Consider the following 21148-nt stretch of genomic DNA (forward strand, 5'->3'; position numbering starts at 1 on the left):
ACACACACACACACACACACACACACACACACAAACATACTGCGTATTCAGGAAATAAAATCAATTATCCGGTTCGTTAATGGCCTTATGGCCCATGAATACCGGAGAAAACACAATTGCAGTTACGTAATTAATTAATAAATAAAAAAAAGTTTAATCGGAGCAATGTTTATGCTGATGATATTAATAAAATAATAATAAAAAATAATAATAATAATCTGTGTGTGTGTGTGTGTGTGTGTGTGTGTGTGTGTGTGTGTGTGTGTGTGTGTGTGTGTGTGTGTGTGTGTGTGTATATATATATATATATATATATATATATATATATATATATATATATATATATATATATATATATATATACACACACACACACACACACAGACACACACACAGATGAGGTAATATTGGTGAAGAAACAGAATAGAGTTCTTTGAAAACAAAAGGGTCTTTATTATTACAGTATAATAAACAGCAAATTTACTCATCTTACTCAAGTTGAAATCTTTCACATGACAAATGGGTCAGGAACCTCTATGTTGTGTCAAACACTGTCTAAACGAATAACTGTTTTTCTCTTAGACTGCAAGATGAGTCCCTGCAATACGAATATGATACTGTATTACTGTTTGTTTTAATACCACTCTGCCTCTTCAGCTTTTGTGGTTTGGGGAGGGGAAACTCGTTACCCCTGCAGTGGTTGTTATGACGCCACAGAGCACGTATTGTAATTTAGATGGTATGCGTGCGCATTCGGAGCTAACCGGCTCCGGGCACATCACTGTGTAAACGCTGCGTTAAAAATGATAAGAATCTCCGCGATCAGCTAGACCTGAGTCGGTTTAGGTCCGAAGTGGCAGTGTGAACGCAACATCAGTTGATTTTTGCTAGTTCTGTAAAATTCCAATTTTGTTTTTCTTTTTACAAATAAATGGTGTTGCTCTGCTTTTTCGGGTCGATTTGCTATAAAATTCCCTGCTATCAGACTGATCCAGGACTGCTGCATAGTGTGCTTTTCTGTTTTATTGCAGAAACAAAAAAGCCACTGATAAATACAATTGTCTCACTGGCTGTTTTTGTTTTGTTTTGTTTTTGTTTTTGTTTTCTTTGCTGCCTTAACTACATCTAAGGGTTCTGACTTAGGCCATCAGATGCTGCTCTATTTCAAGCTGACCCAAGTTTGGGAGTGTTCTCTTGTAGACAAGACAAAGCTTTTGAGCTTCCTTTAAAAAATGCTGCTAGTTCATGAAGTATCTGAAGACGATGTGATCATGCTATAATTAGGTTTCCTGCAACATAACAGGAATAAACTTCATTCCAGAGGAGTAAGTAACCAACTAGTCGCCTCGGGCTCTCTTAGAAACAAGATGGCACATCTCAATTCTCTACCTCCAGATTGTATTTTAATGAAATAAAAACACAATAAAACTAAAATGAATTAGTTAATCTAGCAGTCGATCTAGGTGTGCGTTATTTATCTATAAATTATCAAGAGAAAATGTTGTATTTGACAAATGCATAATATGTATTATCAGCTGGCACAAAAAAGACCTATAACAACTAAAACCATACACCAAATTAAAAACAAACTATATCGTTCATGCATAATTTTTAAACCCCTTTTATAATCTGTAAAACTAACCAAACTTCTCAGTGTGGTAGAGTGAAAATGCTACTCTATCAGAAGTTTCTTTCATTTATGCATATTTTAAAAATGTGTTCCCTTTTTTTTCATACTAATTAACCCTTTGCTGCCCAGTGTCCAATATATTTTAACATTGAGAAACTATGCATTAAATAGGTATAGGAACATACTCAGGGCAGCAAAGGGTAAATAATGCTGGTACACAGAATGCGTGTGCGCTCCATACCTGCGACTGTGCCCACAGCATTAGGAGAAGCTCTTGATTGTCTGCTGAAGACAGGTTGGATTTTCCACAGGGCACCTTTGGCAGTTCCACCTGGCACTCATCATTTGTACGCTTGCAGAACAGGTCGACTACATGGTTATCCTCCAAACCGCTCACAGCACATTCGTAGAAGGTGCCGTTCAGCAGAACCACAGTGAGCCACATCACAGGGGGAATGCAAGCCCCCACCGTGATCTGTGCAAAGACATACATGCAGTAGCAGGCGTTTCGCCTCGGACACAGCTTCCTTGGGTTCAGACAGCAGCCAGTGAAGAGCTTCCATGTCCTAGCGCTGACGAAATAGCCAATGATGAAGAGCGCTAGAGCTGGTCCCACAATGAAAACAAGTCCATAACTAAAATTTTGGCTCTTGTTGAACGGGCACTGGAAAGAAACAATGGAAAAAATGCGCTCCCCTCCCACGGTTAGGAGTGCCATGAAGCTGTATCCTATAGTTGACTTCTGATTCATGAAGAATTTGACAACTGTGTTAAAACCATCTGTGGCAGAGCAAAGCTCTGCTCTTTAGAAATTGGCAGGGATGGGGTTAACTTCCCCTACCTGCCTGGGTTTATTATGTTCAGGTGGCTGGGGTTGATTAGTTGATTAGGTTGATTAACGATCAATCAGCGCCCAGCCACCTGATATAAAAGGAGGCCTCTGCTTCTCATTTAGGGAGAGGGAGCTGAGGAAGCAGGTTGGTTTTTTTTTGGTTGTTTGGAGAGCTTGAATCCAGTGAAGGCATTGCCCAGCCTGGAGATTGTTATTTTTGTAAATTTTGCTTTTTGTCTTTCTTTGTGTTTAAATTGTTTTGTTTTGGCCCTTGTGCCCTTTCATTTTGTGTTTATTTATAATAAAATAGTTATTTTTTTGAACTGCAGTCTGTCTCTGGGCCTCTATCCACTCGCCAGCCTGCCACACCATCCATTTTTAAAAAAGTGATTGAAAAATCTGCTTCTGATTCTTAAATAATTCTATAATGAAAAATCTGTATCTTTCATATCATACAGAAGTAATATGCATTATCTTTCTGCAAGAGACACCACAAAGAATCTGTTTTTGACATGCGTCTTCCCCCATCTGTTTTTTTTTGTAGGCCCCACCTCTCTCTCTCACATTGGCAGTACAATGAAATTCATACAGACTTCCTCTTACTACTCAGACATGAAACCTAACCCATTTTCATGAAAATTATTTTTCCAGACTTTTCTATCTCTCTCCCCACACACCCCAAGTTTTATCATATATTTTCCTTTAGGTTCGTTATTGTTACATTGTGTGAAGGAACCAAACAGGATAACAGGATCAACCAACAATCATTGGGTGCAGTTTTGCAATGTTTAGTGAGGAATTTGTGAAAGGATGGAGGAAGGGCAGAATGTTCCAGTACACCATTAGGTTGGGTTAGATGTCCGGGGTCAGAAGGAGGGTAGAAGGAGAAGTGGAATGTGTGCTCAACCATGAAATGCTTGCTAGATCATAAAATCTAGTATTAACACTATGGGAACCATGGTAAAACATTTAAGTCCTACCATTTTTGTATTTAACTTTTTAGGATTACGACAGCATTTGCTATAGTGTGTGATTTTTTTTTAATGATTAAGTATTTACACAGTCAGTTTATTTTGTTTTGCAGGGTGCTTAATTAAAAACGTACATGACATCAAATACTCCTTTTGCATTAACTGCAGTATTTAACCAAATATTTGCAGCAGCATATACTTCATCTGTGGGCTGAAATCCAGCCAAGATTGATGAGTATTTTAACTTGATTGTTTCTTGAGCCAATGTAATCTTGTCTTTCACTTTCATTATACTTGATCACAAACATTGATTTGCATCTGTTTACCAAAAGGTGTTTTCTATGTAATGGTTTTGGTCAGCAATGCTTATTTTTTCACTTGCGAGTTGAAGGCTGAGTGATTGTCACCAAGCTCAAACGATCTTGACATCTGTGCTCTGTTACTTCATGGAGCACCAGATTTCTCACAGTATATGCAAAAGATGTTTAAAACCTTCCAGAACATACTTGAAATCAAATGTTCAACTCCTCAATGATTATTAGAAAATAGCTACTAGCAAATACAGTACTAAAAATGTAATATAGGACAATCTGTAAAATAAGCACAATGTAATTTCAAAACTATCATGTGAGTAGAGCACCCCAACATATATTGGCATACATTGTGTATCATCATTTCCTTTTATTGGAAACATCAAATCCAACGAGAAAGGAACCTATAGACATGAAAACCAGTCCTGGCGTAAAAACAACACCCTTCACACAAGTTAAACCACTGCAATGCAATACTTACAAAGCAAGGTCTGGAAGTCATGCATCTTTGTGACACCATGCTCTGCATCAACATGGAACACCAAAGGATCCTATTTATTGTGTTGATCTAATAAATGGTATATATTTTACTGCAAAGAAAAAGTGGACAAAGGGCACCATTCCATAGCGGCAAATCTATCACTGCCCAGGTCATTGATTGAGAATCTGAGCACTGTATGAAGTTTATAGCCCTTGCTACCAGAAGTGGAAGTCCAAGACTAGAATGCATTCATCTGCAGAGAATAGGTACCTCACAGCCATACACACTTCCCTCTCCATTACAAGATCAGGATCTCCAAAATATGTTGGATAATGGTTTGATTTCCAATTTCAGGAAAGATGAATGTCTTACTATGCGGTCTCAAGCATTAACTGTTTACCCGGTGTTTTTTGATGCGCATGGCTTCAGGACCGGTTTGTGCACTTTTCAGTGTACCCAGGAAAGAAAGATTATTGGTGTCTTTGGAAGAACTCTGGTTACATTTGACACCAAAACAGATCAGTGGCACTGTCAACGTAAAGGCAGTTGAAAAATGGCACATTGTATTCACAGATATATCTCTCAATGTGATGGATTGATCAAGAAAGCAAAGACTTCCTTTGATGTGCATGAATATCCACCAGACAGAAAACATGTAGTTAAGATGGTTAATTACTTATGGACTAATAAACGAACACCAGAAGGATTACCTGATGACATATCAAAACAGGAAAAATAATTACCAGAACAGTGTGTGCCATGTGAAACTACCTGCCCTTACTGTTAAATTAAAACATATACACAATAAAAAACAGATCTGCAGTATATAGCTGTTACAAAGAAATGATAAAAGTAATACAATGTTAAAACTACACATACAAAAACATGTTTTGTAGGAGGCCTGTATCCAAATCCAATTCTTTCTCATTTGCATTAAATATAAAAACGTTTTGCTGAAAGAAATCCCTCCCACTGCTTATTTGGGAATCAATTTCCTGTTTGTCAACCATGTTTGACAAAATCAGTTATTATGAAGGGAGGTTCTGGTGCGTTAATTGAGGAGAAGGAAATTAAGGCAAGTATAAAATAAAAAAGGAAAGTAGTATTATAAATAATTTTTTATTAGATATGATTCAATAGCTTTAGATCACAAGAATTTTACCTCATAAAAATAGAATTTATGTCATTGAGTAAATGTCCTTAATAAAAATGTAAAACATACTTTTTTTTTTTTAAATACAATATATCATAACATGTACATAACATATTAACTTTATTTATTGCAGATATGCACTGCTGGGGGAAAAAAAAGAAAAAAACAGTTGATCTCATCATGACAAAGTAGGAATTGAAACATGACAAAAATAAATTCAAACAGGATGTTTCTGTTGTTAAATCCTGGCTCTATGCCATAATTGAAACGGACACTGAAACTAAGGCTGTCTAGTTTCTGATTAAAAAGAGGAGAGTACCTTATTTATTATTGTTGTTGATGCTGACGGTAGATAATGTTGGAGGTGCTAACATTAATTATATCACTGCAAAGTATGAGAACATGAGAACATGAAACCTAAAGCCATAAAGAACATTAATATACAACTGTGAAATCAGAGTATAACAGCGGCAACGAGTGGCCCCGACCACTTTGATGGAGTGATCCCACTGGTCCGGACCACAGTGACGTCACAGCGCTGAGTGGTCAACCCCTTCTTTCATATCAGCGGCTGGACATACTTACTATGGGCAAAGATCCACCACAGCAATAGCACTGGAGGCAAGAGGGGGTGTATGAAAGGACACCCATTCTGAAAAGGTACGGTCAGGAAGCCTACAATCTGAGCAGTTTACTGTGTCTTTTTTTTTTTTTTTTTTTATTTCAGCAAACTACCCACTTGTTTGAGAGATCTCGATTTGCTCACTTTATCCTTTTTTATGGGATCCACAAAGACGAGCGTATATTATTATTTATTGTGGGCTTTTTATAGTTATTCATACATACTGAATGGTTGTGTGACAACACAAGACAGGAAGAAACACGAAAACTGAAATAGCTAAGTTTAAATGATTTATTTCAGTTTACAATAAATACACAAAGTAACTAACATATAAAATTATTCAATAAAGTTACGTAGTATAAAAACGGAAGCTTTGTACATTAAAAGAAACTACAATAAAACAATGTTAACACAAAAAAGAAATATACAAAGCACTGTCATAAAAACTGCATATTAAAAATTCTGGAGCTTTGTGTATTAAAATAAAACACTAATAAAAAGCACCACTAAAATACAGGAAATAACACAACAGTACACAGATGAAAGGGATAATTATAAATCACTTGTTTTGTTTCGTTAAAACTGATATAATCTTTAGTGATTTAACACCGCGGCGAGGTTTATCAACACAGTCCAATCCCTAATACGAGCGGTTTCCACGAAACAGGATGGACCGGTGTCGCAGGAAATACATTGACCGGGAAAGAAATTGATCGCGCAAGCGCAGTAATGCAAAAGTAAGGCGGGGCAACAGCGTCATTAAAGGGGAGGTTTACGGCATGGCTTTTGCAAGACTGTGTGGGTGTGTGTTCGTGCCACTCTGTTTTCGTATGAACTTTAAAATGTGTGATCTACGACTGTTTATATGGTAAAATGTTTTAAACCCATTTCTTTTTATGTTTCTATAACATCGTTGTCAATCAGATGTAGTTTGTGTGAGCGCGGAGATTTATTTATAAATTAAATGATTTTACACGTCAAAATGTTGTAAATATTTAATCAAAATTAAACTGTTTCAGTAATATAATCTAATGACACGCTGCATCCATAATATTAGTATGACAAGGAGAGGGGGGCAACAACCCCATTTACGGGATCTTTACGGCTAAAATCACTGTCGACACAGCGTATAATTGAATCACCTACTAACAACAGCTCACCTCTTTTCATCCAGCAGTAGATTGCTCAGTGCTTGGAATCTATTAGCTTGCTCAGTCTCCTCTCTATGTTGACTGCTCGGTGTCGCCCTCCTCTTCGTACTTTTTCTAACACTTACCGAGTCCCCATTCACTTTCTGTCTGATCCATATTTACCTTCTAAGGTCCCTCTGCACATAGTGGCTGTGTTCACGTACGCATATTTTCCTAATGCTGCGCAGATTTTGTGGTTTCCTGGTTGAATAACAAACTGATCTCCCTTATAAAAGTTTAACATAGTGAAAGCATGGCATAAAGCAAAGTGAAGGTATGGTTAAGCTAAGTATTGTAAAGCCCAGAGGGGTATTTTAAAGTAGGTAACGATAAAACGTAGCAAACCATGGTAAACGTATAGTCGAAAAATACATGGGAAAAGCATGGGGAAAACTGCTAAATTACCATAAAAATTTACTGTGGTAAACGTTTATAAGGCCAAAGCCGCTTTATACCTTTCTATACCTAAATTAACCACTGAACATGTTAAGAACTTATGAGAAAATAACACGTTTGGAAACTTTTACATAGTCAATTATTTAATGATCTTTTGGTAATAATATCAGATTGTTTTACAAAAGCCAATTTGGCCAACAGCATATATGTTTTACCTGATTTTAGTTTTTCAGATTGTTCTGTATAGTATTGTAGTGTGTTGAGGGAGGACATGGAATAAGACCCAGAGAGAGTTGGTTAGTGTGTGTGTGTGAAAGCCAATATTTCAGCTCTGTACCCTCTCTCATGCAAACAGACCTCACTTATTTGTGATAGATTTGTGATTTGTGAAGTTCTAGGTACAGAGTTTGCATGCAGTCTCAGCTTGTGTGTCTTGTTGCCTCTATCTAGTACTTTACCTGGTGCTGAGAAAAACACTTGTGTCACACTACATTTTTAAATATACATTTTAAATATACATTTGCATGGCGGCCTCAGACCGATCCTTGTTCTCAGACAGGTCAACCTGTATCTGAACTGAAGGAGGTTCAAAATGTTGACAATGCAACAACTGCTGCAGTCAATCAGGCCAGGCGACTCGTTCACCATGTTGAACCTCAAAGACGCGTATTCCACATACCCGTAAAACCAGCGCACAGGAAGTACCTGCGGTTCCCCTTTCAGGGAACATTGTTCCAGTTCCGGGTCTTTCCATTTGGTCTCTCTCTAGCTCCCTGTGCCTTTTTGAAGTGCATGGAAGCTATCATGGCCCCATTGAGTTTCAAGGCTTCAGAGTACTCAATTATTTGGATGATTGACTTATTTCTGTCCAGTCTCCAGCACAGGCAGACGCCAACACGGAACTTGTCACCGACCACTTTCAATGTTTGGACCTTATGGTGAATCATGTGAGAGCCAGCTCACATCTTCTCAGTCAGCCTCCTATCTAAGAGTGTGCTTGGACTCCAGGTCCATGGTGTGCACTCTGTCGTATGGCAGAATGTAGAGAATAGAGCTTTTTAGCTCAACAGAGTGCTCACAGTAGTGAAGTTCCAGAAACTTCTGGGCTTGATGGCAGCAGCTTCTCAGACCCTACCTTTAGGTCTCCTGTGCATGCACCTTCTGTAGGCATTGTTCAACAGCAGATTTTTTCAGCCCACGTTGAACTACGACTGTCTATTGTAAGTGTTTCGCCATGGTCTTGGTGGAAACAGCCTGTCCATCTACACCTCGACGTAGCGCTGGGCAATGTCACCACAGACGTGTCCAGCCTGGGCAGGGTCTCCACATAAATATTTTGGAGCTTCAGGCAGTTTACCTAGCTTTGCAGCATTTTTTGCAGAAGGTTTGAGGGGGGCATATGCTTGTTTGTAGAAACAACATAACAGTGGTGGCTTACATCAACCACTAGGGCGGCTTCAGGTCGCCCAGTCTCCATCGCATGGCCTGCAAGCTTTTGCTCTGGGCACATGAGAACCTTGTTAGATTTCCAAGAACAATGTGTTTTAAAATCCCATGTAGAAATCAATTGCAGTTAATCCTCTTCAAAGATATTGTCGGTTGCAGTTCAATTCAAAGTTTTTAGTTCCAAGGCAGATCGAAGTTCTTAAGTTGAAGAAGGTTTTTCCCACAAGGCTTCTTCTGTAGCTTCCAGATATATAGCTGATTCCTCAAGAATAGGTCCAGAATAGATCCTGAATGGATGGAAAAATCAAGACACAGAAATCATTCGATTTCCAGTCTTTTAAAATTGGCATGAGATGGGTGTTCTGAGACACCAGCCAATCATTTGGGATTGACCCAAAATGTAACCTCATTGGCAGTTGTCCTTAGAAAAAGGTGTGTCCTTGATCTTCAAAGAATTCTTGTCCATGCCTTGGATAAGGCTGTCCATCAAATATCTTCTTAAAAGGTAACTTAAGAAAAGTCTCTTTTATTAATAACTCCACTGTGCTCCTTCCTGTCTCTATGAAACATCCATATTCATGTTGCCCACAAACCAAGATGAATAACTCCATACCTTATTATATATGGCTACTCAGAGCCTGAGTAACATAAATTATATTTGGTTATAAAGTACTATTTGTTCATTTTAAATTTTAACTTATTCTTTACAGATTTAACCATGTATGTGCCAAATGTCATTGTAAGGCACAAAACAAATATTTTCAATCCTTAATATACCGACAATTGTATCAAAATACAATTTGACGTACAACAGTCATCACAATGTGAATAACGTTTGGTATTGTTAGTTTATGAAATTTATGAACAAAATGTTAGTGTCAATCTTGTATTTAGAAAGTTTTAGGAAACCTATGTATACTCATCTAAACATTTTAAAGGTTTGCTGACTGGCAAAGCTAATTCAAAGACATTCTCTAACCCACTTAAGAGTTAATCATAAATTTCAATAGACATTTTAACACCTGGGCTAGAGATGGCCATTTTATCAAAGTCTGACTATTTAGAAAAACAGACACACTTTCTTGAGCCACTTGGCCTGGCATCCATATCTAATCAACACAATCTTGTTCATTTCTTCCTGGCCCTGGCTAGCAGATCTGCAGACTGCTTTCTTAGTTTCTTTTGAAGCTTGCATTTTAAGTTGGGTGAGGAGCGATGAAAGAAAGAATGCAGGGAGAACTCAGCACATACAAGATAAATATAGTTATATTAGAATACATAAATTTCCCTCACAAGTAGATGCCTTGGCACACCAGTGGCCGAGATGTTATATGCCTTCCCACAGCTCGCCTTGTTCCCACTGTGTCAGGCTTATTGGCCCAGGAGACTGGTTTTAAACCCTGATGCAGCGTCTGAGTGGCCAGCCGTAGGGACTGCCCACACACTGTGACCTGCTCCATCAGCCATGGGGAACCTTATGGCATACCGAGCCTTTAGATTTGGGTCTGGCCCCTGAACGGCTGCATTTGAGCTGGCTGTTTCGTCCAATAGGGTTATTGACACCTTACAAAGTGCATGTGCTCTTTTAGATGTGGTGTCTGCCTCGTGGGTTCGATCTCACAACTTGTCCCATGTGTATCACATCAATATATGTATGTATCTTATATCAAGTCTGTAAGTGTTGGTTGTGGGTCATTAGAAAAGCTGGGTTTTTTGCTTATCTTCGATATCTTTGTACTGTGTCATGTATGCAGGTGTTGTCTACAGTTACAGTTGTCTGGAGGTGAAGTGCACATGGTGGGTACAACCCATCATATTCGCCTGACAGCTCCTTGTATTGCAATTGGGTGTAACTCATTAAATTGGAGGGCTGAACTTTTAAATTCTAATACAAAGGGTCAGTGGTAGCTCAAGTTGAACCTAAGATCCACATACAGAAAAGGGGGGCAGGCTGTCACATGAAACTGACATGAGAAGTGTTTATAAATGTTACAATTTCAGCAGTTTCACAGACAATTTTTATTTTAGCTTGTGCCTGAGATCTCAACAACTTCCACAATGATCTGTTGAAAAAAAGCTTTTATTTTTACATAAACAGTGGTAAAGGAAGTGCAATATCTAACAGTACTGAAAAAACAAAACAAAATAAATCATTGACACTGATTAATGAAATAAGTCATTGTTACATACATCAAAGCCATTTGTGTAAATATGGAATTAATACTGATGTTTCCTGACAGACCTTTTTATTGATTTCTGTTGTGGTATCTATAGTTTCCAGTGCAATCACAGAATTAATCAACTTTTCTATCAAAGGAAGACAAAATGACCCAGTCTTTTGCAGCAAAGTCAAATTTCATTTTTTTTTTTTCTGAAAATTACAACTGCTAATGTTACAAAACTAGTAGTCCTTAAAAACTGTAAAACACCCCGTGGTAAACTATGTAATAATACTAAAGGAAGACACATGGTTAAGGTTGCATTCTTATACCACAAGGTTTGGTGTTGTATTTACCCCCAGGTGGTAAGATGTCAAGAAAATCTACTAATCCATTGTTCCCATTTTCTGTACCCTATGTAGTTTACATGGCAAAATTGCAGAAAGACTGTTCCAAACAATTTAGAAATGACTTAGTTATTTTTTTAGTTTTTCTACTAAACTAGATAGGTGTCCTGAGCTGAAGGCAAGGTCAGTTATCAACAGGAAATAACAGTTGCGGAGAATATTAATGCTATTATAAACCATTAGGGTCATGGACTATTATTTGTGTTTTTAGTTTGTTTTTTGGTCTGGATCACTTAAGCTGTGTGGAATTTAAGGGGCTGTCTAAAGCGAGATTGTGAAGTCCTGTTAGCTTTTATTGGATGATGAACTCTCTGCTCGGAACATGAATGGATGAGATGATCTAAGAGGTTTATAATTACCCGTAACATTAATATGATGTGAACTTAAACTGTTGCGGCAGGAAAAACATTTATTGTGTATGTTCCATGGTAAGTGTTCTGAAAATTCGCTATGAGATGCCATTGACTTTCAACAGGATTTTTGACAGGTTTACATTATAATTATCATTATTTCTTAGCAGACACCCTAATCCAGGGCGGCTTACAATTGTTACAAAATATCACAGTACAAAGTATTGCATTATAAAATATCACATTACATGTTATCACATTATAAAATATCAGATTACAGAATATCATAATACAGATAAGAGCAGTTATAAAAGTACAACAAGATCAAATTCAAGTAAGAGCAAAATAAAGAATACAGTAAATTATAAGAGCGAGTTTGACTAAGAGCGGTTAAAACTTATAGTATTTGCTTATATAAGTAAAGTCCAGTAAGGACACATAGTAAGTATGACAAATGGATGAGAATGATTTCAAATAAGAACAATTACAAAAACATGAGTATGGTTACCTATAAGTGTAAAATCAAATACAAGGTACAGTAAACAGTTATTTGGGAGCAGTAGTAGAGTGAGGCAGGGTATGGAGCAGTTCAGTGGAAGTGCAAGCTGATGCAAGTACTGGTACAACTAGGTGCCATATAGTCCAGTATGGTCAAGAGTTGTGATTTTACAGATGCTGTCTGAACAGGTGTGTCTTGAGGAGGCACTGGAAAGTGGTCAGAGACTGAGCAGTCCTGATACCCGTGGGTAGTTCGTTCCACCACTGAGGGGTAAGGGAGAAGGAGCGGGCTCTAGAAGCGGGGCAGCGGAGAGGGGTACAGCTAATCTGCCGGTAGTGGAGGAGTGTAGGGGCGAGAGGGGGTGTAGGGATTAATGATAGTCTGGAGAGGGAGCAGAAAGGTCGAGACAGCAATAATCAAGTACAAGAGTTTTGAATTGGATGCGAGCAGCGATAGGGAGCCACTGCAGAGAGTGGAGCAGCAGTGTAGTGTGGGAGAAATGAGGAAGGGAAAAGACAAGGCGAGCAGCAGAGTTTTGGATGAGCTGGAGCAGATGGGTAGCAGAATATTTCATAGAACATATTTAAAAATATATGAATTCTCTATGAATTAGGCACCTCTTTTCAAGACAATGGCTACGGGTCTGTAAAGAAGGAAGTGATGTCAACACTTTGGAATCGTATTAAGTGATTTAATTTAGTACAGGTATGGGCAACTCTGGCCCTAACAGAACAGGTATTTGTTGTAACCATGTTTTTACTTCCTAAATTGAACCATTAAACCTCTATTCAGGTCCTAAACCAGTTAATGATCTCAGCTCATGTTAAACCTGATGTAGACTGGCCCAATATGAAGGAGTTGCCCTTCTCTAATTCATGCTTTTGTTAAATCACACCTTCACAAAAAATTTGATCCATCAACAAAGTTCAGAACTGTAGGATTTTCAAAATCACATTCTCCGGACCTGGTTGATTTGTTATGATTTTCACCACAGGTTTCAACATACTTGTGTAACTTGCTATAGTAATGATCCTTAGTACTAAATTTGTACAGGGCTGAGATTTTCTCCCATGCTTTGTTGTCAGGCGTCTTCATTGCAGGAGGTTCTGTTGATTCAAAAAAGCTCCTGACGTTTCGTTGGGCAAGATTCTTCGCATGTTCTGTGGCAAGGCTTTCGAACAACTCGTTCTCGTGATTCATATAAGCCATCCAGAATTTGAGCTGAAGAAAACTGACGGGAGAGCGGCACCGGGTGACACAGGTAAAGGCCAGGGCAATGACTGTGATGGTCGCTATCAGCATCCATCCCAGAACCTATATCAATTAAAACACCTTTAGTTGACAGACAACATTATTCCAGGTATATCACCTAATATGTATTACTGTCACTTCGTAGGTCTTACATTTTCATATTTGAAAGATGCACACAATATGGTAAATGTGTCTTTGATGGTACCATTACGAACCAACAATTGCCAAATGCTCTTGTAGATTTTTTTTAAAAAAAGGTTTGCATGATGAATACAGACACACTGAAAAAATGTGTGTCACAGGAAAAGCTGCAGTTGGTTACTGAGATAAAGCGTGGCTTATGGGGTTTAGAAATCCTTATGCCTTGGCTTTCCTTCTCACTCAGTAACCAATCGATGCAAGATTCTTATGACTTGTTTTCAGTGTCTCTCGATTCATCATGTGACTTATTGGAAAAATTACAAGAGTTCAGCATATTTCAAACTTAAAAATACCACTCAAAAAATTAAATACATATTTACCATAATGTGTATTGCTTGTAAAATAAACCGTGCTAATTCCTATTAGGTTTCATTGTAGTTATTTTGTTAGCTCTATATATTTTAAGTATGTTATGATAAAACTGCTGCTATTTTTAAACACTCTACAATGTGTAACAGTTAGTTTCAACCTTTAATACTTCAGTATATCAATAATACAATCCCAGCCTCTTTGACAAATTGTCTTTTATTAGCCAGACCACCCTGAATGTTATTACTGGATTTTTTTTTGTTTGTTTTTACCAGTTTTGTTTAACTACAACTGTTGGAAAAAACAAGTAAGATTTAGCAAAAACTAAAATTCATCAAGATATTAAAATCTTAAATATAATAATGAGCAATTGAGGCACATGTTTTAACTTTATAATAAAAAATAATAATTAAAAAAAAAACCTATATAACTTAAAATAGTGAGAATCTTAGTAACCAATCAGAAATGCTGTTGTGAGAAGCCTTGATGTGTAACTTTTATTTATGAATTACAACAACAGGTATTTGTATGGATTTGTTGTTTTAAAATAGAGCAATAAATATTAAATAAAAAATGTAGAACTTCTATGTTTCACCAAAATTGTTAGATACCTACAGTACACAGAGTCTACACACATGCATGAGGTTCCCATGTGGGTCAATTTACAAGTGAAATGGAGACGCGCGTGCACATTAGGGAGAATTACTCGGGTAAATCAGGTTTGTGGCCAAAGAGAGGGATAGGGTAAATCTCATTTACTCGTGTAAATTATGGAACACACAGGAAAATCCACACCCAGTTTCGCATGGAAACCTGCATTTCATATATAAATGTTAATGAGCGTGTTTATCCGTAAATACTGCAAGGCAGCAGGTCAGTTGTTACTGTGGATTCCAAGATGGCAGAAAGTAGTGGCTGATGAGCGATTTTATGGTTAGCAGTGGTGTAATTCATCTTAATGATAATGCGGGCGGCTTTTTTTTAATTATTGTTTTTTGCTGTGTCTGGTCTGTCATGTTGTATATCTCTTGTGGGTTTACAGTTCTGTAGAAAACCACTTACCATGAACTGTGTTATGTCCTTGTTATAGTATTAAAGCAGCTGTTTGAGAATACCCTTGCTGTAAAAACAAACAAACTATGCTAAAGTTAAACAGTGAGCTGCTTAAATGTCTAACTGAATTAATTCCCATCCATTTTTTTTATCCCAGCTATGTCCGAAGACAACACATGTCTGCTCTCCACGTTAATAAATATAGTTGGTGAACTAGATGTCATGAGCCAGCTCGATTGCCCAAAACAGTGCAACAGCATCCAACAAGTTGCTGATGCCTTCTCAGAACTTACCAAATAAAATTGTAAATGAACGTATTGACTGTGTTTTATTTGTTTGCATCATTAATATTCAACACAACAGAAAATCCAACACAATTTAAAAGAAAGAAGAGAATCTCTGACAGCACGAGCCTCCTCAGATCGCTGCTGTCCAAATGAAAATGATGGCTGAGGTAACCTTCACAATTGTCAAGTCTGCTTATAATAAGTGGGACTGGGTTTGTTTCTTGAGTCACAGGTTTACATTTGCATAAACACACATCGTCTAACATAGGTACGCTTGTTTTGAAAGGTAGTGTCACACTTTTTCTCAAGACTTTGCAAGACTGGTTACCTTCCCTGTCTGTCTCACAGCCAGCAACTGATTCTTCATTTTGTTGTTGACAAGAATTTGTGCTGGACACAGCAGGCAGTGGCAATTTTAGGAACTAACTAATGCTGCACTTCAGTCCATTTCATCAGTATCCGCCACCTCCCTTTCAATTGTCCAATACCCATATTTTCTCGAGCGTGGTGTTGAATGCTTCCTCTGCAGCTGTCGCCAGTCCGGATGGGTAGAGGTTCTAAGCCAGGGTAGTAGACAGAGTACCACCAGATCCCCTATATCCCCTATTATATTTCCTAACACAATTTGTGAAGGCACCCACTAGAGGGGAGGCATGCCTTGATTTAGTCTTTTCAAATAATGAAGATAGAATAACTAAAACAGAGGTCAGAGAACCACTGGCAAACTCAGACCACAACATGGTCTCATTTGAAGTGTTTTTTAAATCCCCAAAAGTAAAGACTAAAGCTAAGGTTTACAATTTTAGAAAAACAAACTATGAAGGTATGAAACAGAGACTAACAGAAGTAGATTGGAGTAAAATAGAGAAAACACCCACAGAAGAAGGATGGTTGTTCTTCAAAAATGTAGTACTAGAAGCACAAAACAATTATATCCCTAAAGTAGACAAATCTAAATGTAAAACTAAATTGCCAAAATGGTTTAATAGATCAATTAAAAAAAATATTCAGCGAAAAAAGGCACTTTACAGAGCATTAAAAAAGGACCAAAAAGAAAGTACGCAGAAAGAGTACACAGAACTGCAAACGCAAGTCAAAAAGGAAGTTAGAAAGGCCAAGAGAGAAATAGAAAAAAACATTGCTAAGGGAGCTAAAACCAATTCAAAATGTTTTTCCAATATTACAACAGCAAGAGAACATTCAAAGAGGAGATTAAATGTTTAAGAGATACAAATGGCAAAATCGTAGAGGAAGAAAAAAAAATAGCAAATATGTTAAATGATTACTTTTCACAAGTTTTTACAAAGGAAGATACTGACAACATGCCCCACATGTCATCCAGTTCCTATCCAGTTTTAAATAACTTTAGCATAACTGAGGCAGAAGTGTTAAAGGGACTAGGAGCTCTTAAAATAAAAAAAATCCCCTGGGCCGGATGAGATCCTCCCAGTAGTACTCAAAGAAATGAAAGAAGTAATTTACAAACCGCTAACCAAGATCATGCAGCAGTCTCTTGACACAGGGGTGGTACCGACAGACTGGAAAATTGCAAACGTAATACCGATCCACAAAAAGGGAAACAAAACTGAACCAGGTAACTACAGACCAGTAAGCCTGACTTCTATTATATGCAAACTTATGGAAACTATAATAAGATCCAAAATGGAAAATTACCTATATGGTAACAGGGTACTGGGAGACAGTCAACATGGTTTTAGGAAAGGGAGATCGTGCCTAACTAACTTGCTTGATTTTTTTGAGGATGCAACATCGATAATGGATAATTGCAAAGCATATGACATGGTTTATTTAGATTTCCAGAAAGCTTTTGACAAAGTCCCGCACAAAAGATTAATTCTCAAACTGAACGCAGTTGGGATTCAAGGAAACACATGTACATGGATTAGGGAGTGGTTAACATGTAGAAAACAGAAAGTACTGATTAGAGGAAAAACCTCAGAATGGAGTGTGGTAACCAGCGGTGTACCACAGGGATCAGTATTAGGTCCTCTGCTATTCCTAATCTACATTAATGATTTAGATTCTGGTATAGTAAGCAAACTTGTTAAATTTGCAGACGACACAAAAGTAGGAGGAGTGGCAAACACTGTTGCAGCAGCAAAGGTCATTCAAAATGATCTAGACAAGATTCAGAACTGGGCAGACACATGGCAAATGACATTTAATAGAGAAAAGTGTAAGGTACTGCACGCAGGAAATAAAAATGTACATTATAAATATCATATGGGAGATATTGAAATTGGAGAAGGAATCTATGAAAAAGACCTAGGAGTTTTTGTTGACTCAGAAATGTCTTCATCTAGACAATGTGGGGAAGCTATAAAAAAGGCTAACAAGATGCTCGGATACATTGTGAAAAGTGTTGAATTTAAATCAAGGGAAGTAATGTTAAAACTGTACAATGCACTAGTAAGACCTCATCTTGAATATTGTGTTCAGTTCTGGTCACCTCGCTATAAAAAAGATATTGCTGCTCTAGAAAGAGTGCAAAGAAGAGCGACCAGAATTATTCCGGGCTTAAAAGGCATGTCATATGCAGACAGGCTAAAAGAATTGAATCTGTTCAGTCTTGAACAAAGAAGACTACGTGGCGACCTAATTCAAGCATTCAAAATTCTAAAAGGTATTGACAGTGTCGACCCAAGGGACTTTTTCAGCCTGAAAAAAGAAACAAGGACCAGGGGTCACAAATGGAGTTTAGAAAAAGGGGCATTCAGAACAGAAAATAGGAGACACTTTTTTACACAGAGAATTGTGAGGGTCTGGAATCAACTCCCCAGTAATGTTGTTGAAGCTGACACCCTGGGATCCTTCAAGAAGCTGCTTGATGAGATTTTGGGATCAATAAGCTACTAACAACCAAACGAGCAAGATGGGCCGAATGGCCTCCTCTCGTTTGTAAACTTTCTTATGTTCTTATGTTCTTATATGCTGTATTGTCTGAATGAAAGTATAATTTTGTACCTCAAGTTCATTTTTAATTTATGAGTCATAAGATAAATTAGTTGAAACAGTATTCACTACTAACAACATGACACCCCACTATGACATTTGAAAAACAATTTGGGCAACAGCAGTAAAACACATTATTAACCAACCAGGCACGATGTATTTTGCTGTATTACAGCAGCTTAAATTCACTTGTATATCAGTTCTCCGGGCATGGAAACTACATTTTCACAAAATTTCACTAGTAATCTTCAAAAACAGCAGGAGAACTTTACGCATAGCTAATTTACATATCAACCCTCAACTTTCCCATTATTTTGCATGACGTCGGGTGAAAAGCCGGTTTAAACGGAAACCCAAAAAAGCATTTTACACGACATTTTTCTCGTCTAAATGGCTCGACCTAAAAAAAAATAAAATAAAAAAGTGCATGGAAACCTTATGATTGATTAACTTGCTAATACAATCTGTTCACAAAATAATGTAATTCTTTCATTTTTGCAACAATGGTAATAAATAAACAGTATATAAGAATGGCAATTGACAAAAACTACTTGAAAAGTCTACAAACCCTGGGTCTTCCGGGTACACGGTTTCAGTGACTGCAATATAACCAAAATAAATGGAACCTATGGCCACGGGAAATTGCTGTCAAATTATAAAAAAGGAGAATTTGAACCGCGCTTTGTCTATTAATAAATCACGAATGACAATGCATTTTCAGTTCCTGTTACACTGGCAAATTTGAATTTAATATCAAATTGAAACACTATTACTTAATACATTTATTCAAATATTAAATACCTGTCTGGTTATATTTTGTAAGTTTCTTACCTGCGACTGCGCTCGTATCTCCAGTAAAACATCGTCCCTGTCAGATGCCAACAATGAAGACTTACCGGCGCAAGGCAGCCTATGAAAGTCTTGAAAACATTTGGACTTGCCATCGCATACCTTCTCAATGTAGGCTGTATTGTTACAACCAGTCATAGCACATTCATAATAGCTACCATGCAGCAGTGCTACCGCAACCCAGGTAAGCGGCGCAACCGATGCATTTACAGTAACCTGTACGAACACTTTGATAGTGCCACAAATATTATTACTCTTGAATATCTTTGATGTATTCATACAGCAGCCAGTTAAAAGCCTCCAGGTTTTACTGCTGAGTAGGTAACCCAGCAACAGCAACACGAGAGAAGGTATCAAAAGAAAAACACATCCGTAGACAAAGTTCCAGGAACTGCAAGGACATCTGAAAACAGCGGATGAAAATATTTGTTCTCCCCCAGCTGTGAACAAAGCAACGAACCCGAAACTTAGACTCGTCTGCTGCTTCTGAGCCAATGTGAGAACCGTTTTAAACTTTTCCATCTGTGCTTTGTTTGTAGACCGCCTGCACTGAACAAGTTGCCGCTACTTACTGTAATGGTCAGGTCTGGTAGTACCTTCCTTGATGCTGCAATGTTAACGTGCTAAGTAGAGTACTGCGTTCTTTTACTTCCTGGAAGTGCTTGTTTCAGTAGAAAGCTCGTTGTCATTCAAACGTAGCTTTCTTATAGTAACAAATTTACGTTTATGAGTCAAATGCTTGTTTGCTTTCCTGTGAAAAGTAAAAACTTAATTTGTAGTTTTTTTTTAATTTTTTTAAAACAGAAAACAACACAGGTACGTAACAGGTGTAAAAAACAAACAAACAAACAAAAAAAACAAACAAAAAAAAAAAAAACCAAGAAAACATCTGTAATTTGCGTAAGCCAACTTGACGCAAGTCGCGTCTTCTTTTGCTAATGGACGTTTAGTTTTGATGATTTCAATTACACTTTGTTTCAGGCTAAGGCATTTGTAGTTTTACTTAACTTTCTGTGTTCAGACAATCAGACGTTCTCTGTTGTTTTTGGGACAGTTATCTTTGTTGTCATACATTATGTCATCAAACACAAATATACAGTAGACCTACTGGCACTGTATACCTTGTGCAATAACAACACTGGCACCCTTTTCATCTGATTTAGCCAAGCAGAAAAGGGTACCCAGACAGTTAGACACTTATTCATTATTCAGTTTTTATAATTGGTTTAACTGTGAAGCTAGGCATTTATTTCTTATAAATCTATTATATCTATTAAATTATATATATTAAATCTATTATAAATCACACCCGTTCTCCACACACTGAACACACAAACCTGAGTGAATGAAAACATGCTGCTTTTATGCAGCTGTACACCGAGACTGGATTGCTGATCAATCATACATTTTAAACACTTGTGCGCATACCCCATATTACATCCCGTGTACCAATGACCATACACCAACATTAACACACCACACGTAACATAGAACACACATAAATAGCCCATGGGCGGGGCACTTTGCCACTGGGTGTTGAAACAGTAATGAATTATGATTGAGAACACTTATCATGGGGTAACAAACAGACAATAAACTGAAACATTATGCAAATTCAGCAGGTATTAGGTAACAAGTAAGTTGCATTTTTATTATGGAAGAGTAAAGGACAGACACCACCCCTGTGTGTCTTCAGGTGTGTAAGCAACCATTGAATAGTCAGGTGATGACACCACTATGAAAGCAAATTAATTCCCATTAGATTTTGATCCACGTTG

At 37.5% G+C, this 21148-nt stretch overlaps 2 protein-coding genes across 2 annotated transcripts; both read right to left on the bottom strand.

Moving 5' to 3' along the window:
* Positions 1-1793: 1793 nt before the first annotated feature.
* On the bottom strand, positions 1794-4250 carry LOC121317703 (calcium homeostasis modulator protein 5-like). The gene is made up of 2 exons (XM_041253857.1): positions 4226-4250; positions 1794-2410 (listed from the first exon to the last, which is right to left on the bottom strand). The coding sequence occupies exons 1-2, from the start codon at positions 4248-4250 to the stop codon at positions 1794-1796; spliced, it is 642 nt and encodes a 213-aa protein (XP_041109791.1).
* An 8677-nt stretch (positions 4251-12927) lies between these two features.
* On the bottom strand, positions 12928-19932 carry LOC121317368 (calcium homeostasis modulator protein 6-like). The gene is made up of 2 exons (XM_041253224.1): positions 19353-19932; positions 12928-13761 (listed from the first exon to the last, which is right to left on the bottom strand). The coding sequence occupies exons 1-2, from the start codon at positions 19890-19892 to the stop codon at positions 13345-13347; spliced, it is 957 nt and encodes a 318-aa protein (XP_041109158.1). The 5' UTR covers positions 19893-19932; the 3' UTR covers positions 12928-13344.
* Between the last annotated feature and the right edge of the window lie 1216 nt (positions 19933-21148).

This window comes from Polyodon spathula, chromosome 6 (assembly GCF_017654505.1).
Source record: "Polyodon spathula isolate WHYD16114869_AA chromosome 6, ASM1765450v1, whole genome shotgun sequence".
Taxonomy (NCBI): domain Eukaryota; kingdom Metazoa; phylum Chordata; class Actinopteri; order Acipenseriformes; family Polyodontidae; genus Polyodon; species Polyodon spathula.